Genomic DNA, 19,228 nt, shown 5'->3' with positions numbered 1-19,228 from the left:
CCTGGGGGTTGTCTTTTGAGTATTTAGTGTAGAGGGTGTTCTATGGGTTCTTTCAATGTCTATTTTGCCCTCTTATACAAGAATATCAGGTCAGTTTTCTTGGATAATTTCTTGTAGTATGATGTCAAGATTTCCGTTTAAATCTGGGTTTTCAAATAGACCAATGATCCTCAAATTGTCTCTTCTAGACCACTTTTCATGGCCATCTATCTTGTCAGTAAGATGTTTCATATTTCCTTCTATTTTGTCAGTCTTTTGACTTTGCTTTATTAATTCTTGCTGTTTTGTGAGATCTTTGTCTTCCAGTTGCCCAATTCTGGTCTTTTAAGACTGGTTTTCTGCTATAATCTTTTGATTTTCCTCAATAATCTTTTGATTTTCCTGTTCAGTTTGGTCTATCCTGCTTTTAATGGCTTCCAGCTGTTTAATTTGGATCTCTAATTTATTTATCATTTCATTTGATTTCTGGACTTCTTTCTCTAATTGGGAGTTCCTGTCTTTTAGAGTGTTATTTTCTTTTTGAACTATTTCCTACTTTTCTCACCAAATCTCTTCCACCTTTCTCAAAATCTCAGATTGAATTTCTTCAAGAGCTTGTGGACAATTTCCATTTTTGGATGGTTTGGATGTATTTACTTGTTTCTTGTCCTCTGCTGTTTTTCTGTAGTCTGGATTTTTTTTTTCTCCATAAAAATTATCCAGGGTCAATGCCTTTTTCTTGTTCTTCTTGGTGGTTGGAAGTTGAATTTTCTAGGCATTGTTTGTCATCACCATATTGATTTTTTCTTCACTTTCCAGTCAGAAGTATCAGTGGGGAGGGTAGGCTCTCTATATATGGATCTAAGGAGTGTGGTTTTTGCTTGAGGTGACCTCTCAAGTTTCCCTGGCTTCTACTGCATGCTGCCCCTCTCTGTGCTATCTCTGTGCCCAAGGTCCACACTCTTCAGCCTGCTGGAGTCTTAAGTCTAGTTGTTCCCAGGGGGTAGGCCCCTGGTGGTCTTAGTCAGCTGCCAAGGACCTAGAGGTGCCCTTTGCTTGCTTGCTGATTCTAGTGTGCTGGCTCTGACTCCAGCTCCGTAGGTGGGGTGGAGAAGGGTTGATCAACTCACATTTTGGTGGGAGCTATTTCACCCCATTATAACATCAAAATGCACAAATCCCATGTACCTTCAATGCTTTGTCCTACTGTGGAGTCCCTTCATTCACCTGAACTTGTTAGTTTTTTTGCCTTTTGAGGTACTTTATATCAGTTGGTGGTGAGGAGAGGAATAGTCCTGCTTCTACACCACAGCCATATTAACCTGAAATTTGATTTCTGTCCTTTTGAGATGCTTTGTAATGATTGGTTGAAAGGAAATTCAGAAGGCACCTGCTACTATGCCACCATCTTGGTTCTACCTGAAATTCTATTTTTTTTTAAAAAGAAGACCTGAGTTCAAATATGACCATAGACACTTACTATCTCTGTGACCCTGGGCAAGTCACTTACCCCCTTTTTGCCTTACTCCATTAGACAAAGAAAGGCAAAGAAGTTTACTCCAGTCAATTTGCCAAGAGAATACCTATTGATAGTATGGTCTATGAGATCATGAAGAATCAGACATGACTGGAGAACAAAATTGAGTCAACATAATTAAAATGAAAACACTATCCAATTTCATTTTCTTACACGGTTCTAGAGTGCTATGCAAAATCCTGAAGAATTACTTTATAGAACCTGACTTTTTGTTTAAACAAAATTCATCAAGAGGGGAAAAGGTTAAGAATTTCCAAGGAAATAATGAAAAAAGTGGGAAAAGATCCAGCAGTACCAGAGCTCAAGCTATAGTAAAAAGCAGTAATCATTAAAAACAATATTGCACTGGTTAAGAAACTGAGAGATCAATTGGTAGAACAGATTAGGTAGACAACATATTGAAGCAAATATATATAGTCACCTAGTGTCACCTCAACTATTGGGCTAAAAATATCCACTATTTGACAAAAACTGCTGGGAAAAGTAGGCAACAAAATGGCTGGAATTAGGTTTAAAGCAGAATACATGAATTATTGGTAAAATGTCACATCAAAAACAAATTAGAGAAATAAGGAAGAAATTACACTGCAGATCTTTGGACAGGAGAAGATTTCATGATTAAACAAGGGTTAGAGAGAATAATAGAAGATAAAATGAACAATTATGACTGAATAAATTTTTTTTAAAGATTTCTGCACAAACAAATGCAACACAGCTAAGATTACAAGGGAAAAAAGTTAAATGTGAAAAAAATCTTCACAATAATTTTCTCAGAGAAAAAACTCATTTATAAAATTCAGAAGAAACCCATTCAAATTTATGAGAAGAGATTGCCTAATTAATAAATGGTCAAGAAATAAAACATTAAGTTCTTTTTAATTTTTAAAACCAAAAACTTTGTTCACTAATTTTTAAATCTGATAAGCTAATGCTTTATCATCTATTTTGTTTCTTTTTAAAAGTGCTTAGGTTTATTATTTTTTTGTTCTACATTTGTTAATTCCTGTTCTTTCAGAATTTCTATTTTAGTGTTTAATTTTTTTTAGTTGAATGCTCAATTCTTTGATCTGCTACTTCTTTTGTTGATGAAAGAGTCTGGATACATAAATTCTCCCCCAAGGTATGTTTTGGCTGCATACCCCAAATCTAAGTACATTGTCTCATTGTTGTCATGATCCTTACTGAAGTTATCTATTGATTTTATTATTTAACTTTGACTTGCCAGTTCTGTAGAACTAAGTCTCCAATTAAATTTAAAATGATTTTCAGAACAAATGAAGATGAAATAAAGGAAATAATGAGAAGCTACATTACACAATTATGTGCCCTCTGGGAACATGGCCCACCAATTTAAGTGAGAATTATAGAAAATGAGAAAGGAGAGCATTTACACATGTTATACCAGAAGTTCAGCCCAGGGATCTACCCAGAAAGCTGAAGGATTACTTCAGTTTCATCCTAAGGATACTAGTGGGACACTCAAACCATCTACTGTTATTCCTTACTCTAACCATAAGTATAGCCCATCATTTTCTTCAATCATCTATTTTCCTATTGTCAATCCCATTACCTCTAATTCTTCTACAAACTTCCTTGTTTATTCTATGCTACAACCTGTGTACATTCACACATGTTCTTCTCCACTGTACTTTGTGTAGTCATCCTTCTTAATTTTTTGAAACTATATTATTCTCTTACTCTGAGTCACACAACACCATTAGTACAATATTGTGATTAAAAGTATTTAAAGTAGTTTGAAGTTATAAAGGGGTTCTTTTTAAAGGATTTTTCCCTTCTAGCTACATATAGCTAGAATTTCTTGTCCTGATTTTTAAATTTACACACATAGTTGAGAGTGAGCTTGCTAATAGCTTGCCCACCATTTATATGTATATACATATTCATATACATACATTTTATTACTTCCTTTTATTTTAAAATGTTCTATTTTGATGTTTTACTTCTTTTTTTAAATCTGTTGATTTGCTAGAGACCTTTGCTTTGTTTTGTTTTTTAATTTCAAGCCCAATTCATTGACCTTTTCTTTTTTTCTTTTAATAATGAAAGAGTAAAGAGATATAAATTCTCTGCCAAGAACTACTTTGGCTACATAATTCAGATTTTGGTATAGTGTCTTATTGCTGTTATTATCTTTAATGAAGTGATTTATTTGATTAATATTATATGTGTGTGTGCAATTTATACAAGCTACCTATTTAATTGTATGCCATGAGTTGGATATCAAGACACACATATGCACATACATATACAGTCTATGTGTGTATGTATATACTATGTTATATATTACACACACAAAAATAATTGTATGCATAAACATGCCAACTTACATATATGTACATAGTAAGATACATAGGCTTTACATTTAATTGCATGACATAATTTGGACAATATATCATTTTCATCCATTTCCCTTTTCCTGCATAAGTTTTTAGACTATATTTTTCCCTGATGATCACTGATCTTTGAAGAGGTTCTGCAGTGTTTTAGGGGATCATACAACTAGGGTGATGCCATCCCAATAATAAGAGTGCAAATAATGCTAACACCAAGTTAGAAGAGCAGTAATACTAATATGCAAAAAGATAGGTAATAGAGCTAGAGGATAGCTGGCTGAACCTGATGCTAGCAAATGCTATGCTCAAATTCTGATTTTCATGTACATATAGGTGACAAAGGCAAGTTTCTCTTTCTTACTATTTTTCTTTCTTTTCTTTTTTTTAAACCCTCACCTTTCATCTTGGAATCAATACTGTGTATTGGTTCTAAGGCAGAAGAGTGGTAAGGGCTAGGCAATGGGGGTCAAGTGACTTGCCCAGGGTCACACAGCTGGGAAGTGTCTGAGATCAAATTTGAACCCAGGAGCCCCCTGTCTCTAGGCCTGGCTCTCAATCCATTGAGCTACCCAGCTGCCCCTCCTGCTCACCCCCGCCCCCCAGCTATGTTTCTTTCTTAATCCATTTATTTCTCTTTTTCATCCCTAAGGTAAGCACAAAACTTATCTTTTTTTCTTACTCAAGTCCTCCTTCCTCCCCATCTTCTCCCCCAACTTTCTCCTCTCTGAAAAAATTCCAGGTACAAAATGATCACTTATGTTTCCCACCTACTGCCTTGAAAAAGTCTTTCCTGATTTCCTCAATTGTTAATGACTCTCCAAAATCACTCTGCATTATAAAAGGTAAGATGATTCAGTAAAGAAACAACTAGATTTAGAAGCTTGCTCTCCCTACCCCCATCCACCTACTTACTAGCCATATCACTCGGACCAAGTCCCTTAACTATTCAGCTTGAGTTTCCTTGCTTGTAAATTAGGGTTAGAAACATCTATTTCACAGCCGACTGTAAGGATTAAGAGAGATACTATGTGTAAAGTACTTAGTAAACCTTAAAGTACAAAAGAAATGTTATTTATAATTATTATAACAGCTATTATTGATTATATACTTGCTCACTTAGTGAACATGTTCTGCTAGAGGATAGGAATACTCTCATTTTTCTATGTCCAGCACCTGAAATTTTTCAAAGATATGTACAGTGTTGGGAGTGCTAAGGGGCTAAGGGGTAGAATGGGAAGAATTTGATAAGGAATCCCCTCATGCTTCTAAGAGTGGGTTGTTTCATTTTTCTTTGCTCTTTGGGGGAGGGGAAGGAGACTCACAACAAGAATGGGACCACAGCTTTGGGTCCCCAGATTAGAAGAGAGAGGTGACTTCACTAAGGACCTTTAGGATTTATTGCTTGCATTTCTCCATTTCTTGCAAAAACATTTCTATCAAGGGCAGCTGGGTGGCTAAATGGATTGAGAGCTAGGCCTAGAGACAGGAGGTCCTGGGTTCAAATCTGGCCTCAGACACTTCCCAGCTGTGTGACCCTGGGCAAGTCACTTCACCCCCATTGCCTAGCCCTTACCACTCTTCTGCCTTAGAACCAATATACAATATTGATTCTAAGACAGAAGGTAAGAATTTCAAACAAACAAACAAAAACATTTCTCCCTGTCTCCAAAATGAACAAACCTTGTCCCTTTAACATGGATTGTAAACTCTAGTGGGGGTTGGAACTAGGGTGAGAACCTTGTATCAGAGGTGTCAAATAATCTGCCCAAAGGCAGCCTGCAGTCCCAACATTCCCTAATGGGCCAGAACCAGAATAAATGGCAATCAGGAAGTATTTAACCAAAAAATGCAATAAAACACAAATAATAGCATTAGAATTTAAAACTAAGTCAGATAGGTGCAGGGATCTAAGGACTGTAGAGATTGGTGGCCCCAGTTCTCCCTGAGTTTGACAACATTGGTCCAAATGGTCCTGAAATTATAGGTAGATTAGTTCTTGTATAATGGAGTTTCCTTCCTATCTGAATGGCACTGCTGAGTTTCCATAGATCCAAAGACTATATCGCTTCCTTATTCTTGTAAGAAGCCAAGATATACCATTAGGAAATAGCCCTCTTAATCTCAGCTATTTTTCCTGTGTTCTGCATTTTGCATTTGATAAAATTTAATAACAAAATGGAATTTTTAAATTGGTGATAAATTTTGCACTAATAACTTTCAAGGAATAATGAAAAGTACATAAAACATAACCAGGTTATAGGATAATAAATTGAGTTACAGAGAAATGTAGTTATCATATTAAGTAAGATTTAGGGGGTTTTAGGTTTTTAAATGAGGTGGCCCCTTAATGGCAGCAATTTTGAATTCATGCTAATTAAGATACTACAGTTCCTAGCAAGTAGACATAGAAATGCTGATTAATAGAAAATAAAGTCCAGAGAAAACTTTTATCCATAAGCAACACAGAATTTGAAAATAAGACTTGGAAGTTGGGATTGGCTGGGCTTTATTACCATATTTATTGTGGCATATCTCTGAGCTAAAAAGAAGGAAGAATTTTTAGGCATACAAGGGATTGTTCTCTTCACTTCTCAGTTAAAAGTTGTGATTATTTGCAATGACCAATATGAAAGTCTATTTTGCATGATAATACATATATTTGCTAATATTTTTATATGGTACCTGCTACTGCAGGTATATTTGTCCCTCACTATATTGCAGTTCACTTATCGTGACTTCACTGTATTGACAGATTTAAAAAATAAGTATCTAATTCTGCATCATGGAGTTTTTGCTCTATGGTAGGATTTTGTAGAGGAACACCATACTGTACACAATGGAAATACAGAGTACCACTACAGCTTGCACAAGTTTGCCAATGTGAGATCATATATTATTGGCTGATGGAATGAAAGGTGACCAAGCATAGTGCTATGATCTGTATCCTGGGTGCTGATTGGGTCAGTGATTGAAGCATCTATTTGTTTCCTCTCCTGCTACTTCATGAATTTTCACCTATCGCAGGGGTCTCTGGAATGTAACTCCCACAATGGGTAAGGATTCACTGCATATGGTACATTGCTTACCATCTCTGGGAAGAGGGAGGGAAGGGAATGAGGGAGAAGGTTTGGAGCTTACAGATTCAGAAAACATATGTTGAAAATTGTTATTACATGTAACTAGAAAAATAAAATATTTTTAAAATTAAAAAAGCTATGCTTGTTTGATTAGGGTTCTTTTTGCATTTGTTAAGGGATCTTGTTTGAGACACTTCAATCTGGCTTCCATTAAGAATCTATATGGTTACTGGCCTCAGACACTTCCCAGCTGTGTGACCCTGGGCAAGTCACTTGGCCCCATTGCCTAGCCCTCACCATTCTTTTGCCTTGGAACCAGTACACAGTATTGATTCCAAGATGGAAGGTAAGGGTTTAAAAAAAAGAAATTAAAAAAGAAAAAGAGTATTCCAGGCATGAGGAACAGCTTGCAAAAAGGTCAGGAGGGAAATAACTAGATGACTTGTTCCAGGAATATTAAGTCTTTCAATATGGAAGAATATAAAATGAAAGAATTCAGATAAGTGCTTCCTCTGTTCACACCCACTATTACACTTAAAAGACTCTGCTATTGCCTCTAGCTGTTTGTGGGATCTCTGATGTACCTCCTGATCATTTGGGCGCTTACCTTAGGATGCTTATTTACATAAAATCAAGAAGGATTGAACCTAAAAGAAATAGAGATGCCCCTTGCTCAGAGAAATATATATAGCAGGCACATAGAAGATAAAACAGCTGCCCGTCCCCTGACTCAGCAGCTCACATCACTCCTGTTTCACATGCTACCAGGAAGAGAAAGAGAGACAGAAAAATAGTGAGGAGTATCTTCTTTATGGTATGTCTCTGCAACTCCAGCTCCTCAGTCAACTGGAAGATTCTCCTATGCAGTTACAACCTTTCTATTATTCATCACCTTATGAGGTAAAGAGTTGCATTGGGAGTAGGCTGAGAATTGATGCACAAGCTCTAAGGAATGAAACCAGAAAGAGAATATTTGCTAAGAACGGCCCTTCCTGATAATTGGCCAGTCCTCTTTATATATATATGTGTGTGTGTGTGTGTGTGTGTGTGTGTGTGTGTGTGTGTGTATGTATGTATGAAAGTATATGTGTGGGTGTATAGAGAGAATAGAATAGTATAGCATAATATATAGTATAGTATATAGGATAATATAGCATAGTATGTTGTATAATATAGTTTGGTATAAAATAGTAAAGTATATAGCATAATATAGTATAGTATACTGTATAATATAGCATAGCATGTTGTATAATGTAGTTTGGAATAATATAGCATATAGTATAATATAGCATAGAATAGTATATACTATAAAATAGTATATAGTATAATATAGCATAGTATATAGTATAATGTAGTATAGTACAATATAGCATAGTATAGCATATAGTATAATACAACATAGTATGTTGTATAATGTAGTTTGGTAAAATATAGTATAGCATATAGTAGAATATAGCAGAGCATGTTGTATAATATAGTTTGGTATAATGTAGTATAGTATATAGTATAATATAGCATAGTATATAATATAATGTAGTATAGTATATAGCATAATATAATATAGTATATAGTATAATAAAGAATGGTACGTTGTATAATGTAGTTTGGTATAATATAGTATAGCATATAGTATAATACAGCATAGTATATAGTATAATGTAGTATAGCAATAGTATAATATAGCATACTATACAGTATAAGGTGGTTTGGTATAATATAGCATAGTATAATATAAAAAAGTATACAGTATAATGTAGCATAGTATATAGTATAATATAGTATAGTATATAGCATAGTATAGCATAGTATATGGTATAATGTAGTTTGGTATAATATAGCATAGTATATAGTATAATATAGGATAGTATAGTACATAGCATAATATAGTATAGTATATAGAATAATATTGTATAGTATATGGTATAATATAGCATAGTATACAGTATAATGTAGTTTGTTATAATATAGTATAATATATACTATGATATAGCATAGTATATAATATAACATAGTATAGTATGTAGTATAATATAGCATAGTATGTTGTAGAATGTAATTTGGTATAATATAATATAGTATATAGTATAATATAGCATAGTATATAGTATAATGTAGTATTGTATAGTATATAGCAGAGTGCATACTCTTTAGTATAATATAGCATAATGTAGTATGTATAGTATAGCATAGCATAATATACAGTATAATGTAATATAGTATAAACGATAATATGGCATAGTATATAGTATAATATAGCATAGGATAATATATAGGATAGTATAGCATATGGCATTGGATAATGTATAGTATAGTATAGTATAGATAGATTGTATAATATGTTTTCCAGTTGGCATGAAGATGGTTAAAGAAGGTGGAATGTTAAAAGCTTGACCAGACTTTGAAGGCTCCAAGGTCATGCACTGCCTCCTAGATCCTGAGCAGTTGTCTTGACTTTTATTTCGCCATGGGTCTTAGATGACTGGAAGAATGACTCTTGGAAACAACTTTTTGCAACTCTGCCTCAATTACATACAATTAATGTACAAATCAAGACATCAGCCCATGATATCATCGTTCCTCTTCTAAAGGAAGGATGAACGACAGCAACGTATATAAAATCCTTCACAAATCTTTAATTGGGGTGATGTCCTGACATAAAGATTTACAACTCAAAGGGACCTCAGAGGCTATCTTAATCAATGCCTAAAGCACAGGGAGGTTAAGTGATTTGCCTAAGGTTGAACAGGTTTTAAACAGAGGTAAGATCTGGACCTAGTCCACTAACTCCAGAGCCAGGGTTTCTCTTACCTTACCATACCACCATTGATCACACATTATTACTAATTGCTATCTTCTACATAAGGATTTTTCTCATCCACTACATAGTATGTGCTTAACAAATGTTTGTTCCCTTACCATTTCCAAAATACATTCTATTCATTTTGTACACATCCTGTATATCTCTGCATGTGTACATGTTGTCTCACTAAATTATAAGTTCCTTGAGGGCATGGAACTGTTTGCATTTTTTCATTTATATCCTCAGCTCTTTGCACATGCCTGTCACATAGAAATACTTTAAAACTACTGGTTGATGTAGTGACGATTGACTATGATCACAGAAAGCAAAATTTCCAAGGGGAACAATAACTAAAAAGTTAAAAAGTAGTATGGCTCCTCAAGGGTGAGAAATCCATGCATGGGTTGTTATTGGACTCATATTCATTAGGATAATAAGAAAGAAAATAGTTAAAAGTGGTTGAAAAACAAAATGTAAGAAATAAGGGATGAATGAAAGAGAAGCTTCATTTATAATGGTCCCAATTTCTACCATAGTATTGTTAGAAATAGCATTTTCAGTAAATTAAGGCAATTAAAGAAATTCACTTCAATAGATCAATATATTTTACTATGTTAAAAAATGGGAAATAGCTTTTGGATTTTAGCATACGTGTTTCTCAAGAATTGCATCAAAATTTGGACAACTCAAAGGTGAAAGGAGAGATGCATGGTGGAAGAAAGCAGATTATAAACACAAAAAGAATTGTGGCATAAAGAATGCCATCAGTGAGATATATGACTTGGAGGTGGTGTGGTAGAAATGTGGCCTGATCAAGTAACAAGAACAAGGAACAGAAAAGCTGTGTATATTACTGGTGTCCACACAGCATTAACAGAACTAGGGGACGACCCCTAAATGGATCCCTTCACCCCAAGCTTGTGTGGATGCTTACAATTGGCTTCACTGGAGGGAGTATCTACAGAGAAGGATTACAGATCCAATTATGTATTAAAGAATTTAGCCATCTTTAGCCTTGAATTTCAGATAACATTGCCATGAATTCTAGACTCAGAAAAATTACTGTTTCTCCTCTCTGTAACATGGGTGTGGAAGAGACAGTATCAGGGTTTAACATTTATTCTTACATCACTGAAGAGGGATATATACAATGAGTGATCTATGAACACATCCTGTTTGTTTACCAAACAAAATACAGAAGAATATACAGTAGAAGAATAGAACACCTACTTAAAAAGGGAAAAATACCAAAAAGTAGAGAAAGCTTATCCTAGTGACAAATCTCTAAGAGGAATTAGCAACTAGAAAGAGGCAAGAGAAAAAAAAATTAAATTGTCTTATAGTAAAGAAATATTGTCCTGATAAGAATTTTCCCAGTTAGCAAAAGGGAGAATTTTTGGAGACAAAGAAAAGATAAAAAACTACCAATAAAAGGTTCTATAGATTTGGTTGCTAGCAGTTTCTCAGAATTAGGAAAAAATGAATCCAAAGAAAGAAAGAGTTTGATTATGTATTAAAATAAAATCAAATTTGCTCTAAGTCATGATTTTGAAAACACTGAAGTAGTGGGGGAAAAGACAGGTGTTCTTTAACTTTGGAAGGAGAAAGCTTTAAGCAGAGGAAAAGTCTTGAGGGCAAAGGACTGTAAATTAGCTGAGTTTTTAATTTTTTCTCACCTGGAGAATGTTATGATCACTGTCCAGTAAAAATCCACCCATCCAGATGAAGAATTAAGAAGTTAAATCAGATACCCAAAGCTGTCTAGTGTTGGTGAAGTCAGGAAGATCTTAGTACATGTTCATCTGCAGTAATATAATAACCTAGTCATAAGTAGTTGACCTTAAACAAATTATTTGGCCTCTCTGGGTCTCAGTTTTCTTTAGTATAAAATAAAGGGAACGGAATAAATGACCTCTAAAGTGCCCAACAACTCTAATAATCCGTCTGTATATTAAACTCTTATAGAATAAATAGTGAGCTGCTCCACTCAAATACTTCTATTTTGGGAATAGCATAGTGAATAGAACACTGGTCAGGAGCATCTTGGCTTTGTCCCTTACTTTCTGGTTTACTTTGAACATGTTTGTTAAATAATCTGAGTTTCAGTTACTTCATCTTTAAAATGGGAATAATATTTGCACCTATATCAAAGAGCTATTGTGAAGTTCAAATGAGGCATTTATGTGTGTATGTATACAAATATATGGGCAGATTGGTTGCTCAATGGGTAGAGCACCAGGTCTGGATTTGGAAAGATCTGAATTCAAATCTAACCTCAGACATTTAAAGTCGTGTGATCCTGGGCAAGTCTTTTAACCTTTTTTCCCTCAGTTTCCTTACCTGTAAAATGAGCCAGAGAAGGAAAAGGCAAACAACCCCAATATTTTTGCAAAGAAAACCCCAAATGGGACCAGGAAGAGTTGGATCCCACTGATCAGCAATTATACAAATAAGTATACAGTGCTATATAACTTGAGTGCTAGGTAAACATAATAATTTAAATCTGGAAAAAATTGTAATTATCTAGTCCAACCCAATCTTTTTGGTTGGTAGTGATAATGATGATAGTTTTGGTTTGGGTTTTTTTCATTCAGTTTTCCTCTCTTGCTCAGGCTAGAAGTAGCTCATAGGCTGATTCTAATACTGATCAGCACGGAAGATTTAATCAGCTCCATTTTCTGATATGGGACAGTTCACTGTTCTAGTGGGAGGGAGGAGAATCGCACTCCATTGGTACCTCTGCTTTATCACAGCTAAGAATATATATATGCACAAATATATGCTTTTTTATTATTTTGTTTCTCTTGATCCATGAGCACCAATGAGGATTGTACTAAGAACTCTGTTATAGGTCAAATAGTGAAACGTATTGCTAGGTTACTCCACTCAGCATCAATTACTTTGCCAACTTAAACTTAGAAATGTGCCCAATATCAAAATGTACCTGGGTGCAATATTTCCATTGAAAATCCACTTTATAAAAGTTTGTTTTCTACAACATCCTCTACAATACAATACAGTATAATGCAAAAGAATGCAAAAAGTATCTAAGAGATTTAGCCCATCAATGTTTAGCATTTGCCTTATTGAATCTGGGGTAGCCAAGGGTTGCAGTGGATGGATTACAAGGCCTGGAGTCAGGAAGACTCATCTCCCTGAGTTCAAATATGTCCTCAGATACTTACTAGCTGTGTGGCCCTGGACAAATCTCTTAGCCTGGTTGTTTGCCTCAGTTTCCTTATCTGTAAAATGAGTTCCAATATCTTTGCCAAGAGAACCCAAAATGTAGTCCTCAGGAAGAGTCAGCTTAACTGAATAACAACAACAGGGTACCTTTCCTTTCTCCATCCCATTTCTTTTTCATTCCCTAGTGAAGTCATAATGCTGTCTTCATTCCATCCCTCCTATTGACATGGAAATGATTGTGAGTCACAAATCTAACAGGATAACTTGGCTGCAGTGTGATCTACTGGAAAATCTAGCCTTATCTGAAATATGCTCTTTAAAAATTTATTTGAATGCAAAAAAAGAATCTGTATGGTTAACTGAACCATATGCATGGAAACATTGAGACCCCCCATCAGCGGTACCAAGGGAAGACAAAAAAATTCCACCTACCTGTTTTTGTTTCCCATGGTTCCACAATCCTGCAATTTCCATCCAGCTCGTGACTTTACAACATGTACACAGTTACTTGAAGGTTGAAGATTTTGGTTCAATTGCAATAAAATTTTATTGATCTGTATAATGTTCATCCAATTAATCATTAAACATTTAGGTCACTGGGCTAAGCAGTAGGCACTCCCCCTGCCCCCCAATAAATCAAGTATATATTTTTGCATTGTGTAAACATTAAGTTTTTCAGGCTACATAAACTTTCTAAGATTACTTTTTGGTTCATTTTGGGCCACTGGGCCTCCTCTGAGTAAGAAAACTAGCTTAACCTCTGAGTAAGAAAACTCTGAGTAAAAAACCTTTGAGTAAGAAAACTATTTAACCATTAAGTTACATAGAAACATATGATTGCAGGAGAAGCAGAGGTAGACCTTAAAGTAAATTTACATCAAAATCTGGAATCCCATTTTTATATAATTTTTAAAAATTAGATTAATTTTTACACTTTAAATTACACAAAGAAAAAAGCATCTTCTTAACCACTTACACAATAAAAATGAGAAACAATAAGCAGACGTAGAACCTTTAGAGCAATGCATTAATGAGTCACTGCTAATGATATATTTTACATTCTTTTTTCTTACTGGTTCTCCAAGGGTCCCTAAGGTCATAAACAAAGTGGACCTCAACATTACAAGGGTCTGCGATACAGAGAACACTCAACATATCAGGAGTTGGCACCAGAACTCAAAGCTTTGATCTCAGCTCCACCATTTCCTTGCTCTGAAAGCATGGGTATTTAACTAGTTTGAACCTCAATCTCTACATCTGGAAGATAGAGATTATACTACTTGTACTCTAACTAAGGGTTGTTGCAAGAAAGAATCATTGAGATTGTAAAGCAATATACAGTATGTTCCAAGCCTTAAGCCATAAAATATATCAAGACTTTTAGGATACACTGTAGAAATGTGAGGTGTCTTGTCCCCCCCACCTCCACCAACCCTGACTAACTAAGAATATTGAATTGAACAAAAATTTAGAATCCAGGCAAATGTCCTCCTGTTTGAACCTTTCTGAATAGCTTTTACGTGAGCATCTGGGAAGGAATGGAATACTTTTACCCAAGATCTATATTACAACACATATCTGCTAACATATCTTTAATAGAACCCTTTTATTTTTGACTTTTTCACACATGCATGTGCACACACACACAAGCACATGCACACATGTTCTGCATAGAAGATGAGAATCTCAAGACCTTTCATATGTCTGATTAGCTTTCTAAAGGGCAGACAGAAAGCTAAAAACCCTCCCATTGGCATGAATTGTGCATAATTTTAGAAGAAGCTTCAAAATGTAAACTGTGCCACATTGGCAGACAGCACAATGCATTTCAAAAGGAGGAATTAATAAACAATGGAGGTCTTGACTTTCAGAACTAGCTAATACTGTATAGCATTAAGAGTAAACATATTCTATAGAATGGCAAGATGTTAATGGAGTTGTTTCAAAAAGAAACCTTCCCTTGGGTCAACAACCTAGGGCAAAAGCAGTTTGTTCTGTTGAAAGTTTAGCACTCGGGAGTCCTCCCGGGTATGAGAGTCCTTGTACCTCTTCTGGGAGGGGTGATGAAGGTGAACTGCTGCTGGGCAAAAGAATGTCCTCTCTCAAAACTACTTCAAAGAGTCTCAGTGTAGACAAAGTTCAAGTCAGTGTATGAAATGTAACTGCAAACAAGTCTGGAACATGTAAACGGTTCAAAAATTCAGGACAATTTTCAGTTAGGTTAAACAGGCTGGAAGGTTTTGATTCATGGGGTGGATCTTAGGGAGGGGAGGGAGGCTTTTTTTTTCCAAATAAGATCTCAAGGCCTTCCAAACACCTCCCACCCTGGGCCCTCCTAATCCACCTCGCAGTAGTAGGCCTCAATAGGCTCCTTCACATTCTTTAGATAGATGGATGCAGAGTCAGCATTGGGGGCCAGCACTTGGATCTGGGTTCCTTCTGGGGTTTTGAACAAGATGACAAGATTTTCCTTAAAAGACTGGATAGTCTGAATGTCTTGGGAGGTCACATAGGCTAGCTTCTGGTTCTCAGGGTTTTTAGTCATGCTATCAAGCTTCTCTTTTGTGTCAGAAATCAGTTCATCCAGGTGGTTCTCACTGGACTCCAGCTCTGCCAGCTGGCTCAGCAGTTTGGGGATTCCCAGGGTCCTCGGATCTGGGCCTACCCACTGCACGGTATTCTTGGCCCGCTTCTCCAGGAGACCAATGCCTTCCAGCACACTGGTAATGTCATACAAACGCCGCTTGTGGACATTCAGCTTTACTGCCATATCATTAAGGTCTAGGAGCCCTTCAGGGCTTACTTTGACCAGTTCCATGAACCTCTGGGTCAGGGACATCAGGGATCCACTCCTCTCAGTTCTCTTGATGGAGCGTTTCCTCTTGGTCCCTTGCTGCTTGGGAACAGGAGGCTGAGGCATAGTTGCCTTTGATGTCCCAGGCTCCTCCACTGCTGCAGGCTGCGGCTCAGCACTCTTCATAGGCTTAGGCTGCAGCACTAGGCCTTTCACTGGCACAGGCTGCAGCACAACTCTCTCCACTGGTACAGAATGCAGCACAAGTCCATTCACTGGCTCAGGCTGCAGCACAGTTCCTTGTAGCTGCTCAAGTATTTCCTGTAGCACAGGCCCATCTAAGCGCACAAGTCTTTCCTTTTGCTCAGGCCCCACTACTTGCTGAAGTCCTTCCAATAGCACAGTTTCTTCTACCTGCACAAGCCCTTCCTGCTGCTCAGGCCCCCTCAGCTGCACTAGGCCCTCCTGCAGTACAGGCCCCTCCAGCCGAATAAATCCATCCTGCAGCATAGGCTCCCCTAGCTGCAGAATTACTTTCTGGGGCTCAGACCCTTCCATGCTTGTGCTGCCACTCAAACTGCTGCTCCCAGCAGGGGCCTCTCCGCTCTGTGCCAAATTCACATGGGAGGGCGAGAAGTCCTCTACTGCAGGGCCTGCCAAATCACAGTTGGGAGGATCGGTGTTGGCCTGGTCATAGCCGGGCAGGTTGCAGCTAAGCAGGTCGCACCTATCTGTGTTGCAGTTGTTTATAACCTGGGGGCTCGGATCACAAGCACCCACCACTCTGAGGCTGGGCAGGCCGCAGCTGTTCAGATTATAGGCGGGCAGGTTACAGTTAGCTAGGTTGCAGGGGACCAGGCTGCAGCCCGCCATATCACATGGTCCTGAGAGCAGGTCCTTACATCCTGGTCTACTTAGGGCGGCCATGCCCCCGGGCTTGGGAACACGGGCTGCCGGGGGACCCTCCATATTTGTAGGGCACGTAGGATTTTCCCTCAGCGGGAAAGAGAAGGACAACTGGGCTTTGGGGGGGGGGGGTGAGAAGGATAGTAAAGGGGACAGCAGCTGAGCCCCGATCCGATCGCTGCTTCCGCGGGTTACCTCCTCCTCAGGATCGCCTCAGCCGCCCTCTCGGAATGTCCTTCTCTGGATGGTCACCTTGTCCACAGCCCCAGATCAGAGGTTCTCCCGGCTCCCAGAACTCCGGGTTCGCTTTCCTTCACCCCCAACTCACTGGTGTCCGGACAGGAGTTCCACGCGCCAAGCTACCCGCCTTCCCAGTGACGCTCTCTCACAGCCTCCTCCGGTGTCCTGCGGATTCTCCGCTGCTTTTACCCCGCCCCCAAGCCTCCTGCTGTGGAGCGCCTCACCACTAAGGAGCTCTGCAAGAGACTCGAAGGTCTTGCAATCTTGAAGCTGTACGAGGCTGTCTGTGCGTTTACTTTGGTAAATGCTAGCACTGTTGCTCATACGCTCATGCCCATCCGTATCATAGCACAGTGCCACTTGTCAGGGAGCCTTCAAATGCAAGGGACGATTTCTTCATTCTCTCACCTAAAAAGCACAGAGGAGCTTAGGACAGCCATTCTTTGCAAATGCCTTATGATAGACGATGCAAAGATCAGTAGGACAGGATCATTGGTAGAGTTGCCCACTTAGCAGGGAAACGGGATTTTCTGTTTGGAGAGCTAGCTTAGGGCGGAAGGATACTCTCCTCTTGTGCAAGGACAAATCATCGGTTTATATAGTTCTTAACTTTTGCATAGAAATATTTACTTCGAAAGGTAGAATCACAAATAAAACAATTTAAGTTTGCATGTATTGCTTCATGGGAGGTGAGCCACCCAATGCAGTGAAAGTATGCCAGGTTTGCTATTGGAGGACTTGGGTTCAAATCTCAACTTTTCCATTTATTATTTCCAGAACCTTGGGCAAGTCACTTCATTTCTGGCACTCAAATCTACATCATTAAGATGGGAAGGTTGGATTTAGATGCAATCTGAGAACCTAGTCTCTTCTACACTGATATCCATTATTGATCTCATTTTATAAATGAATAGAAGTTATAAGGGCCAAAGACACTGGCCTATGAACATACAGCTCTGGGATATCAGAAATAGGACCTAAAAATTCAAGGTTCTTAACCTCAAATCAAGCGCCATCCACCGCACCATGAAAACATGGAAGCGAAGGTAGGCAAGAAATGGTTATTTAATCACATAAACCGAATTTACAGTGTTCAGGGATCCCCTGGATTAATGGGCGAATCTTCCAACTGGGGTCCTGTAATCAAGCAGTATCATTTACACAAAACAGATTTGTCTTCTCAAATTATATCAAATTTCTATGATTAATCCCATCCTAAGATATGATAGAAGATAAAAGAGATCTAATGTACCTTCTAATACTAGGTCCCAGGATCTCATCCTTTCTGAACTGCTTTAACTTTCTGATGTCTTCTAGTTCTCTTCTCCTTCCCATCTGATCAAAGGTTCTGTCTCTCGAAAGACTTTATGTGCCCCAATCCCCACGCCATCTCCAGGCCTCCACAGTGTTCCTGTCAAATGTGAGCATCAGTAACACAGATCGGTAATGCCCCAAGAGTCTTGAGCCCATATACCTTATAGAGAGAGAGAGCCTTGGGGGCTACTTCACTTAGCAGGGTTGTATTCAATGGCAGCAAACACCACAATTAAAACTTTTTAATAAAAACTTAAAAAAACAAAACAAAATTAAAACAGAAAGCTAGATGAGGAGCAAAATGTCATTTGAACCAGCATGGACAGAAAATGCCCAAACAAATTTATATATAAAAAGCTTCCTCTTTTGCAATTTGAAAAAAAATAAAGTATTTTGATATTAGAAGAAAAGGAAAATGATCAAGATATTATCAAAAAATAAATTATTTTAGCTGAGTATTTAGTGTATTAACTTTGGGGGTATCAGGGTTCCATAGAGTACATTAACTACAATCTGGTATTTTAAAAATCTATTTTGATTTATTTTTAACTTAATTTAATTTCCCCCAATTATATATAAAAAAGTTTCCAAAATTGTAAAAAGAATTTTGAGTCTCAAATTCTCTCCTTCTCTTATTCTCCCCCATCTGCTGAGCTGGTAAGCAATCTCATAAACATTTTTCATGTGCAATAATTTAAAACATTTTCCCATATTAATCCTTTTGGGGAAGGAAACTCAAACAAAAATATATTTAAGAAAAAGAATTAAAAAAAACTGCTTTGTTTTGGATTCAGATTCCATCAATTCTTTCTCTGGAAACATGGTATTATAGGAGATTTGGAATTTTTTTTGGATCATTGTATTGCTGAGAATAGTTAAGTTGTTTATCTTAACAATATTGTGGTCAATGAGTACAATGTTCTCCTGGTTCTGCTTATTTGACTCTGCTTTAGTTCATGTAAGTCATTCCAGGTTTTTCTGAGTTGCTCTTGCTCATTGTTTCTTACAGCATAGAGGTATTTTATTACAATCATATACTAT

The 19,228-nt window shown here is 37.3% G+C and overlaps 1 protein-coding gene across 1 annotated transcript in view; it reads right to left on the bottom strand.

Moving 5' to 3' along the window:
- Positions 1 to 13,466: 13,466 nt before the first annotated feature.
- The window catches only part of LOC107650305 (uncharacterized), a 101,419-nt gene continuing 95,657 nt past the window's right edge, over positions 13,467 to 19,228 (bottom strand). Inside the window, exons 2-3 of the mRNA XM_056809835.1 lie at positions 18,126 to 18,284; positions 13,467 to 17,281 (exon numbers count right to left, since the gene is read on the bottom strand). Coding sequence (XP_056665813.1) covers positions 15,269 to 16,696 — 1,428 coding nt within the window. The 5' untranslated portion in view covers positions 16,697 to 17,281; positions 18,126 to 18,284 and the 3' untranslated portion in view covers positions 13,467 to 15,268. The remainder of the gene's footprint in view (positions 17,282 to 18,125; positions 18,285 to 19,228) is intronic.

The sequence above is a fragment of the Monodelphis domestica genome, chromosome X (genome assembly GCF_027887165.1).
Source record: "Monodelphis domestica isolate mMonDom1 chromosome X, mMonDom1.pri, whole genome shotgun sequence".
Lineage (NCBI taxonomy): Eukaryota > Metazoa > Chordata > Mammalia > Didelphimorphia > Didelphidae > Monodelphis > Monodelphis domestica.
This window is presented reverse-complemented; position numbering and strand designations above follow the sequence as displayed.